General features: G+C 35.9%; 1 protein-coding gene across 1 annotated transcript; it reads left to right on the plus strand.

The window, feature by feature from the left end:
* The first annotated feature begins 3,480 nt into the window (after nt 1–3,480).
* Nucleotides 3,481–8,250, plus strand: LOC120637871. The gene is made up of 3 exons (XM_039909916.1): nt 3,481–3,875; nt 7,304–7,493; nt 7,833–8,250. Exons 1-3 carry the CDS (start codon nt 3,624–3,626, stop codon nt 8,132–8,134), a joined length of 744 nt encoding a protein of 247 aa, XP_039765850.1. The 5' UTR covers nt 3,481–3,623; the 3' UTR covers nt 8,135–8,250.
* The last annotated feature ends 3,604 nt before the right edge of the window (nt 8,251–11,854 follow it).

Here is an 11,854-nt window from a genome sequence, read left to right on the forward strand (position 1 = left end):
TGTCTGCAATTTCTTTGGCTATTTATTTTTTAATACAAAATTAGCTGTATTAATAAATAACAATTATACTTAAGTCTAGTATCGGTACTTATTCCTCTTGCCAAATCGGTATTCTATCCCCTCAATATAGACTACATATGATATCCTACCCTCTCGATTTATACGTACTATTCCACCCTCACCCCAACCCCAACCCTCATAGTTTGAGCAAACTATTTATACCTATTCGCGATCCTGTTACCCTATTGAAGTACACTAGCTTACGTGGGGCGCCCGCCTTCGACGGCACGCGTGGGGCGTCGATGTGCTTGTTTCAACTTATGATTGCCTAGTACCTTCGTAGCTAAGGTGTTACGTCACCGTGAAAATTTTAAACAGAATTTTCGCTGTAGCTACAAAATGTAACGGCGTAGAGAGCGGCTACGCGTGCAGCCTTATATAGACCCCTGCGACTTCGTCCGCTTAGGAGTCAATCTTAAAAGCTAGATATAAATGCTGAGGCGGGTTTTCTAGAACTTTTAAAGAGGAACAATTCCTTAGTACATTTTTTTAGCGTAACTTTAACGGTTAATGCATCGCACGCATCGGAAGCTCTCAAAAGGATTACTAAGGGATGAGATAGGCGTGCTTATGAAGTTATTAGCATTGTTTTTGGAAATCTCTACGATTAACGAATTTTTATTTACATAGGTATGTAAGGCCAGTATTTAATTTGGCCGTATACTTACCAATTTGGCTATAAAATGCGATATCCATAATCTATACAGACCAACGTATCTATTAACTAATTTTTTCTTCATTTTTTTTTGAATTTTACGCAATACCAATTATATTTAGAATAAAAAGTAAAAAAAAACGTAAAAAAATTAAATTTATTAAGGTACTGAAGGAATGTAGTCTGAGTATGTTTTGTAAAAAGTAAAACTAACTTGTAAGTAAACATATAGTACAAACTAAATAAAGTATCCTACAGGGTCTACATTTTTAAAAACAATTTTTGTCAATTTTGACGAGTATATTTTTAGTTTTATTAACCAATTAAACGTACCTACAAGTTTTATTGTAATTCTTGGCAAACCTACCTAAGTGCATATTATAAGCCAATGAACCATCTCGTTGGGAGTACCTATGACACTTATGAAGTGAATTCGAAATATGAAATTTAACAGGCGTAGGCGGTGTAGTCATCAATATCCGTTATCAACTCATTACCGGCACACTACAGGACACGGTTCTCCTCCCATTATGAGATAGGTGTAGGCCGTAGTCCACGTAGGAGAACTCTCAGGCATGCAGGTTTCCTCACGATTTTTTCCGTCACCGTTAGAGCAAGTGATATTAATTGCTTAAAACGCACAAAGCTTACTGCACTTATGCCCGTTTTCACTACCCTAGGAATCGCCTAACTCGAATGGTTAATGACTGAGGCGATGTCTGCATTAAAAAAAAAATGTAGCTTAGGTGATAACTATTGGTGAAAAGCATAATCGCAGATGAAATAAGATAGATAGGTACTTATTATACATCTACGTTGGTCAGTGTGGATTGGATTTCCTACATACTTCTTAGATATTCAATGTGGTCTGCGTTCTGGACAAATGTATACAAAAGCCTTTGTTATGTTATGAACATCGCTATTTTTATCTGCATTTCGATACCATCTATAATTTAAACCGTATTAAACTGAAAGATTTCAGAAAAAAAACATAATCTCGGACCAAAATCGTAAAACTGGCCAGAAAAAGGAACACATGACTGTATGACTCTTTCAGTGGCGTGCACAGGGTTTTCGACCAGGGTATGCATAAAGAAGGAAAATGGAAAAATCCTTCCCCTTTATGAGTAATACAAAATTTTTAGGGTATGCAGTGCTTCTGTGCATGTATGAAGTGCACGCCACTGGACTCTTTTTTTCTATGGCTAGAAACATTTTAATAACATTATTCCATTTAGCGCTAACATATCAGTAATAATAATATTGTTTGATCCTGTATAGTGGAATAATAGACTATTAGTAGACTCTTTAAGGAGGCTGCGGAGACGCCGCTGCATTTAATCTGTTCCTACCCCGCGTTGATGCATAAACGCAGCACTCTTCTGGGGGAGCATATAATACACCAGAGGATGCTAAATTTCTTCCAGCAAGGAAAGTGCTGCTTTTCCTGACGGCGACTAATGCTTGCTGGGAGATCTAGACAGCGGCGTCACTATAGATCGTAGCCACGGAAGACAGATGACAGTCACTCTGAATAAAAATATGTAGCCTAAACATAATTAATAAGAGTGTAGAATAATAAGTAGGTTACCTTTAAGACTAATCTAAAACTATTTGTTCCCGCTCCTTTGCTTTCCTGTAAACATAAAATTGCTTTTGTAAATCTCAGAATTGCTATCGTAAATATGGCTTACATATACATATATATATATATATATATATATATATATATATATATATATAGCAGACCGAAATTCTCATCTATACTTATAATAAAACTGTATCGGGTCCAATACTGTAGGCCAAATGGGATCTTGGGACGGGAATTTGCGATTGGCAATAGTTACGTGAGCGAAGGTTTCAAATAATGGGTGATTTAAGCTCAAAGAGCAAGATCGCCCACAAATCAGTAATAACAAGTAGATATATTAAGAGTGTTCTTCCAAAACTTTCAATAAGTTGAATCTTAATAAACGCGTTTATAACTATTAAACGCGTCTTTTCCTATGACGTCATTAGTGGAGTTCAACCCGTGGCTTGGAAGCAACGTCACAGCCAACACAAAGGGACATACTATTATTAGCTTACTATACAATGTTTTTGGAAATAAAATTCTTTAAATAGACTTTTCAGATAAATCTCTGTAAATTACACTTACTTGAGTTATATTTTAAATCTACTATGTTAAAGTGCATTTTTTTAAGTTGTGCGTGAGAGGTACCGTATCTTTCATCTCTTTCTAATAGCTGGGAGTTGCGTACCAGAGTCCGGCACCCACACAAGTGGCGGAAAATCAATAAAGTTTATACACCACACACAGCGAATCGCACGCGATCGATGACCACCCCTCGTGACGTCATTCGATGGTATTGATTTAATCCACGCACATTCTAAAGTTTATGCTATCCTGGTATCCAAGTATGCCGAGGAAAGCTTTTGATTTTGGAAAACTTAAGGAGTCGAGTGGGAAAATCTTGGGGATTCAGCGCTCTACTTATGGTATTGCCACCAAAATTAGTTTAAAATGTCGATACACATATACGATTATATATTATTTTGCAAATATTAAATATTGGTTATATGAGTAACTCCCAACATATATGATAGTCTGCTGAATAATAATGATAGGGGGACTGTCAAACGGTTGATGATGTTTATAGAGGAAGTATTCACGCGTAGCAAGCAAATTATCTGAGCTCCGAAGAGGTAACTTCAATTAGATACGTGAGTGCAATAGAGTTCATTTGAAAATCCACCCACGTCGCCTAAGCACGCCGTCAGTTTTGCCTGTACTAAATCTGCCGGTTAATCTGTACGACACCTCCAGCAGTGTATAGTCGCCTAGTAGTCTCTGCTCTGTTTATCCGAAAGTTTATCCTATTTTGTCGGGTTTGACCGTCTTATCAGAATGGATTATCCGATTTTCTGTTTATTATTTGCACTTTGCTTGGGATACGTTCAATCTTACGGTCAAAATTTTTATTACGAAAATCATAAGTATTGTGATGACATGAGTCCATATTTTGGTGATATTGATTTAGATACAATTTCTGGAGTTTGGTATGGTGTGGAAAAAATCCCTCACGCTTCTAAGGGTGAATATAGAATAGAGCACACCAATGAGTGTTTTCACATCGAAATTAAGGAAATTCATGTCCAGGTAAATGAATTAATTTTATTTAGCATGCAGATATTATAACTTACACTCTGTAAAATGTTTAAACGTCATACTGTATTAAAAAACTATTGATCAATAAAACGTTATTTATTAATTACTAGCGACCTGATCCGGCTTGTACGAGTGCAATGTAGATACTAATATAAGCAGTTTAGAGTGATTAATACATAATTCATATCCGTACCTACTAGCTATATTAATTTGACCTATCTCGTAAGGTTTAGCCCACAGAATTAAGAACATACAGAAACTGTGTACACTACTAATATACATACACACTAACATCAAAAACCACTTTAGAACGGTTTCTAGAACAAACGTCACTTCATACCATTTAGCAGTTGACAATAATTATTTTACCTCTAATGTTCTTAACGTTCACCATAAAATGCGAAACCGGGAAACAGTTTGTAAACTAATAACATTCCGCGGGTGTAAAGTGAGACGTGCGCGAGGAGTTTTCACTGTTTTTGGACACAATATCTTGCATACAATAGCTGAATGAGGATTCTGTATGTTATTAATTCAATGGTTTGGCCAGCATTGGTAATGTAAGCGCACACAATTGTTTCTTACGACATCTCATTACATACCTCTGAATTTCTTTGCTTTTCTGTACTAAAATATGCATGTATACTACATATAAACCTTTCTCTTAAATCACTATATATTGCTGAAAACTGGATTAAAAAATATTGTGTAGTTAAAAAGATATAAGCGGGAGCGACTTTGTTTCATGCTATGCATAAATAAAGATGTATCAGTTCTCAAACTGTGAAAGTAAAGTAAAGCACCCTTTTTAAACATTATCCCATCCCCAAAGCGTGCCGTTTGGAAATTTAAAAAATACTCTTTTATTTAAAATTGAAAAGAATTGTAAGAAGCAGTCCACTCGATGGGTAGAACAATTTTTTTTCATACAGAAATATAACTTCGAAATGTTAGACGGCTTATATTTATTGTAAATATTAATTTTACTTTGTAATTATTATTTCCCTAGAAAAATATATTTTTAGTTCATTTATTAAAAAAAAAAAAACTTCGAAATTAATTAATGGTAGGACTTATGTTGAACTAATTAGGCTTAATTGCAGAAACAAATAATCACGTTAAAATTAATACTGTTAAAATTCTTGCAGTAGAGTTTATCATGACAGAGCTCGTCCGGAGAAGTGAAACCGCCGTGCTTATTTCTGTGTTTCGGTCTGAAGAGCGTGGTTGTTGGTGTGTGGCACATGAGAATATGGGTTTACGTACACACAGTGGCGTGCGCAGAGTTTTTGTCCAGGGTATGCATAAAGAAGGAAGATGCCATAAAATGGCAGAATCCTTCGTATTTATGAGTTATACAAAAAAATTAGGGTAGGCAGAGCTTTTGTGCAGGTATGAAGTGCACGCCACTGCGTACACAGGGCGGTACTTTGAATGACGTGTACCTTGCATGCCCTGCTTAGTGTTACTCTGTTTATAATCTTAGGTTTTGGTTTTACACTTACAATCAGGTAGGCCAACCGCTTGATCCGTCAATTATTACAATAAAAAAGGCGAGGTTCAATTTCCAGGAACAGAGAGGTCAAGATGAGTAAATTAACAGGTTAAAAGAGTGAAGTAATCGTGTCATAGTAATGTATCACTGTACAGAGCACCTTCAATTAAACAGTTGACTCCGCGACTGGATCTTATACGATAATTAGGGATCTAGTTCATGAATTATAACATCCTTTTCCCTATCCCTATCCCTCCCTACTAATATTATAAATGTGAATGTAAGATTGTTTGTTACGCTTTCACGCAAAAACTACTACACCGATCCTCATGAAACTTTGTACAATATTCTTGGAAGTGTTAGAAGTAATGTAGAATACTTTTTATCCCGCCATTAAGCTCGGTTCCTTTGGGAGAGGGGATGAGTGTTTGACGATTTTACACCATAACTCCGACAAATTATAACCGATTTAAGTAATTATTTGTGTACTATATAGGTCATAATATGTGTTTAATTTTGCCCAAACTGTGGTTGGAGATACAGGACAGAACTCCTCAACGGACAGCAGCAAACACCTCATTGAGGGCTTAGCTATCTTGAATATTTTAAACTTTTTTAGAACTGAATTGAATGCCACATCAAAAAACAAAATCAAACGCAGACGAAGTCGCGGGCAATAGCTAGAGTTAATAAAATCTCTCTAGACTAGAGAGATTTTAGGTCATGAATTATAACATGGTTAATTAAAATAAAAAAAAAAGAAATTACCTTAAATTGTGGTTTCAATTTCAATTAGGTAAGAAAAAAAAGTTCCTTAAGCTGTTCAGGGTAATCCCTTATTTATTTTTTAAGTTCAGTACTACCTAGAGATGATTGATTATCTTCTTCAGATTCTTCACACACTCAAACAAGCAAAGTTTACCTCTTTTTGATAAATAGTAGAAGATTTGGCAAGAATGATTACCTAATTATTACCTCTATTTGTGTCCTCTAGTAGGAATCAAAACTACTCTGTAAATCTAAATTCTACTTAACACTTTTATGAAGTTGCTCATTTATGATTTTGGTATTTATGTAAACTTGAACTTAAATCTTAGAAAGAGAAGTATAGTAAGGACTAAGGAATTTCGCAGATTAAAGGCGTTTAAATATGAACAAAATTATACGTACAAATTTTATTATAGTTCTTTTCTCAAAGTGCCTCTTCTAACGCACTTCGCATAATATTCTGGAAACCTGAACTTTAGACGTAGCAGTTATAAAAAGGGGCCGATCGCTTTTATTCATAAGCAAATCTAAATAATCATTTAGGAGAAGTGAAAATCGTAGTTTTCCGTGTAGGTATATTCCGTGGTCGTAGACATGCTGTACCATTGTCGTTCCAATGTCCACGATTTCCGCCAACAGTTTCCCTATCAAAGACCGTTCTGGAAAATTTCAAACTAGATATACTGTAATGCAGCATATATCTGAGGAGTACATATTAACTGGCGGCAAAAGTGCCGCCATGAAATTAGTATCTAGTCCTCTGCTACGTCATAAAGTTGTGATATGAGTATTGTTAAGCTGGGGATTGCTAAACATAAGAATATCTTTAAGCGTTTTATTGGTTGTTTATATTTTGCATTTAAAATTTATTGCAGAAATGCTCTAAAGCGTGAGCTACCAAACATATCACTTGCTCGAACGCTTTCTTGAGTTTGGTCTCACGCTAGACGCAATCTTGAAGGCGGCTTATCGACGCAGGTTGGACGGCGCAGTTTGGGCTTGCCTTGAATCAATTATAAGTGATGCTTTGTATGGATGTTGTCCTTCCGTATCAGGAAAAGACTTTGTATAACGAGTATTCCAATCTCCTTGATTGCAATATTTAGTATCTTGGCTCAGACTTGCATTGTTTAATAGCTGTTTTTATTTATTCCAGCCGACTCCACCAACGCCGTATCCACCTCTTACGAATTACCCTTACGTGGATCGAGCTTATGGATATCCGGAACAATTTAGGATAAGGCACTTCGTGTTGGAATGGCACGAAGGAATTTGGCAAGAAGACTATCATGTTAGAGTCAACACGTCACACAAGGGATTCTGGCCTACTGACGTACCAGATAGATGTAATTTTTTATTACTTTTTTATGCTAGGTACTATATAAGGCAAACTAATATCTCTTTGAAATAAATAATATGTGTAGGTACTTATATTATCTAAGGATGTTATACCAAATATGCTCTCGTTTGCCACGATATTTATGTCCACCCATTTACGCGTTTTTCTCATAGAAACTGGACGAGAAAATGGTAGACTCTTGTTAGAGTTATCTCTAGTTATCTCTTGGCGGAAAGCGCGCATAATATAAGCCCTACATGCTTTACTGTAACTCCTAGAACGTTGAGTAAGGCATAACTATATTATTAAAAAAAAACACCTGCACTAAACACACTAAATATTTCAGCCGTCGACAGAAATTATCGCTTCTTTGGTGGCGTTATCCAAGTACTGAAGGTGGCACATAATCATCTGGTACTCAACTTCTGCATGAGACTGCCCAGTTCTCAACTTTATAGCGTCGTGCTGTCCAGAAATGAAAACCAACTTACACCTGAAGATCTGTCAAGCATCCACAGAATCTTTTCTATGAAGAATCTATCAACATCGGCATTGAAGCGTGTGTGCGAAAACTCCGCGTCTAGCTTTAGTATATCAAGTGCTATTGCACTCACGGTTTCTTTATTACTTCTTTGGAGATCTCACTAGTATTTAATTCTTTATAATAACTACGAACTGAATACTAGTTAGAACTGTATACTACGTTTATTGTGTTTGTACGATTTATTGTATATTTATTATTAATAAAATTATTTTTCTAACATGTTCAATATATTATTTTTTAAATTATAAGACATCGATGCCTGATGATTTTAAATATAAATCGCTTAGAGCTCTTATCTCGCCACAGTAGGTAAATGTTTAAAATTTGACAAGATAAATAATATTTTTTAAGTTTTTTCTAAAGATCTTGTTTAGGCTGAAAGAATAGCCTATTGAGGTGCGAGTCTGGGTCCAGGTACCTATTAGTTATTTATCTCGTTTACAGTAGTAATAATTACTTCTGATAAACATTACCAAATATTAAGTAATATAGCCTTATTTATTTCACCCTTCTTTTATCAATACACTTATAAAAATGTCACTGTCTCATTAAATATCATTTATTAATTATTATAGTAAATAATAATAATAATAAAATGTTAAATAATTAACACACGCGCTAAGATGGCGACGATCTCGCTTCAAACCAACTGAACCAAAATGAAAACTTGGTGTTCATAATATGAAAACTTATTGGTGATCGCCTCAAAAATGCTACCAGTGACATGGCTCTACATCAGGTTAACGCTTTTGTAAAAACCAAGTCTAAGTCCACAAACGCAAAGATAGGAAGTCTGGAAGATTTCCTCTTACAAGCATAGCATTGCATACTACCTAAGTACGTCGCAAAAACAACTTTATTTTCGTTTTATTAACACAAAACCTCTATCATACATAATAGAGTTTTCAAGTTCATAATATTGATGCCTATTTATACGTGATTCATTCAGCTAGTGCGCCACTAAATGCAGAACATTACCTGAACCAATTTGCTCATTAAGTGCGCTGCGACCGGCGCGTTGTATCATATTTCCTGTGATACTCTTGATGTAATCATGTTTACTTCGTTGCTCCATTATATCTTCCTCGTGTCATCGTTTGTCTGTCGCACACAGTGTCACTGCGGAGAAAATTTTAAGTGGTCTTATAGAGTCTAGCATATGGAATATGACTTCGGGTTGTGGTATGCGTTTGGATATGCCCATCATAATCTAGATAGTCTCAGAAATCTAATGAGGTTGGATGTATGTTTCTTTAAAATGTAAGCGATATGAAGACAGTTTGTTTGACTGGGTCATAAGTAAATTGACCTAGTATATAGACAGTAATAATGGGGTTCAAGATTGTTCTATCTTTAAGATTAGGCATACAAGATGGATGGGCTTTTGATGTAACTGTTTGCCAGAACTGCATCACACAATTTTCGGTCTCAAAAAATCCTTGGTCTGAGCAGGTTTCGTTTATTATGAAGAAGAACCTGACCTTTGGACGGTGGACCACATGAGTCCTTTGGAAAATGATTGATACTATAGCTCATACACGAACGTCTCGGAGAGTCAATTTTAGTCCGGCCAAGTAAGATTGTGTGAACTGTAGGAAAGTGATATTCAGAATCTGTGTACAGAATACAACACCTTCTGTGTACAGAATACAACACCTAATGCCTACATCTATTTAATTCCTAAATACTGAATTAGCGAAGGCACTGGAGATTTCCTTATTTTCGGCTAACTTAGATCACAGGAACTGTACAGATTAGAATTAGTTTCCGTTATCTCACGTGAGTAGTATGGGTGACCTAAGATGGACCCCCCTTATTACTTATTTAAAGCAAGGAAGGTGTTATTCATAACTTCCTTCCAGATCCCGATGTGATCAGAGTACCTCCGATTGTAATGCTGAACCAGTGCTCAAAGTTTGCATACCGTTGCGTAGTTTCCCTTATTCTGCGAAGGTCAGCGATCACGGTCAAAAGTTGGGAGTGGTATAATCGTATAAATCGTAATAATTATCTATTACAATTCTATAAATTTGAATTGACTTATGTGTAACAATTTACTGCAATATGTGCGGCTTGTTTTAAGCTGGTTTTTTTTAGAAATTATTGTTTTTTGTTTGTTTATTCATACTTTTACTTGAACTGAACCAAATATTTTGTGACTTTGTTTTATTTTACCTTGCCCGTTACAATTATTTCAACCATAATGAGAAGGCCGTAGTTCACCATGCTGGTCCAGTGCGGATTGGTCACACTCGCTCACTCACACGCCTTTAAGAACATTACAAATAACTCAGGTGTGAAGGTTTTCTCACAATGTTTTCCTTCACCGTTAAAGCAAGTGATATTTTAATTGCTTCAAATGCAAATAACTTAGAAAAGGTAGAGAAGCGTGCTGGGATTTGATTTCGGCGCCCGAAAGTCCTAACCCTTGACTGCAATCTCAACTGGCTGTAAGATGGTAGCGGGCTGATCGGTTAGGGATGTTGCAGTTATATTAAACGCATTCCCCTTGAGATCGAGCCTGGGACCTCCCACTTAAAATACCATTCCAACCAGACCAACCTCCTTGGCGCAGTGGTAAGTGAGGTTGACGTTTCAAATATTAGGCCTAAGTACTTGAAATAAATGTTTAGTTTGAATTTTATTATTAGGCCGAATGAACTTGTTTTTCATTCAGTTTTTCACTCCTTCTCGCACGTCCGAAGGATGGCTGGCAAAAAATGCTTTAGCCCGCCTTTAAACGGGTTTTTTGATTGTGCTATAAAGAGTTCAGAACTTCGAATATTTATAATTAGTAATAATATAGAAGTAGATATACATTTTTATGTTTTACTTTTTATATTCTGGCTTTTATAACATGATATATTAGACTTTACTTAAGTTTAAACAATATATTAAAACACATTTGACAAATCGTAGTTACTACACGATTGATGAATTCCTTAACGACAAGGCTGCTTGGAAGCAGGCCACTCCGCTCTCATCTCTCACAAAACAGAAAAATTCTAAAGATTGTTAAACTTTAAAATGATGTTGGAAAAGAGCAATCTGCTGAGTTTCTTGCCGGCTCTTCTCAGTGGAATCTGCCTTCCGAACCGGTGGTAGAGTAACTAAAAACAGACTGACTTGACGTTTCAAAAGTGCTTATTTAGGCCTACTTGAAATAAATGAATTTTGAATTTTTTGAATTTTTATGTAACACATAATGTGAAGGTTGGACATACTCGTAATATAGGGCACATCGAACCCTGCCGGAATTCCTTTTGATGTAAGTACCGATAAATATTGTTTTAACTCTCCTTGCGTGCGTCAGTTGCGAGGTATATGACACATGTCTACCACTGATGTCTACAAATTAACTAATTGATCTGCTAATGTTGTTTTTGAGGATGTAGCTGCCGGTGGCCTGCAACCTTTGGCCCGTGCCAAGGAGGCTAGGTTACTTATCTGAATTACTCTTTTAGAACAGGAACTACGAGATCGTCAAATTGTATCAATTAACCCAGTAATTATGACTAGAGATAATACTTTAAGTGTCTTTTCATCCGGTGTGACTGTTAACAAATTATCCCCACTCTCCCCCCATGCTCGTCTAAAGCTGTTTTTCCACCAGAGCAATGCTAAGCTCTGTAGCTACAGCTGTGTATGATATCTGATAATCATCGTGAAAAGTTGAAGAAATGGTTGCAAGGGAAAAAATTGTACTCTGTAGATGGTTTTTTCCAATATGATATAAAACAACTGTGACATTTGTATTTTATTTTGACATTGAACACGAATTTTCAATTAATGTTTCTGATTTTTTTCTTATCCTAATTATTATT

Source organism: Pararge aegeria, chromosome 4 (genome assembly GCF_905163445.1).
Source record: "Pararge aegeria chromosome 4, ilParAegt1.1, whole genome shotgun sequence".
Taxonomy (NCBI): domain Eukaryota; kingdom Metazoa; phylum Arthropoda; class Insecta; order Lepidoptera; family Nymphalidae; genus Pararge; species Pararge aegeria.

Coding starts and splice junctions, on each gene's coding strand:
- LOC120637871 (XM_039909916.1), top strand. CDS start 3,624: ATGGATTATCCGATTTTCTGTTTATTATTTGCACTTTGCTTGGGATAC. Junction 3,876..7,303: donor TTAAGGAAATTCATGTCCAG/GTAAATGAATTA, acceptor TATTTATTCCAG/CCGACTCCACCAACGCCGTA. Junction 7,494..7,832: donor TACTGACGTACCAGATAGAT/GTAATTTTTTAT, acceptor TAAATATTTCAG/CCGTCGACAGAAATTATCGC.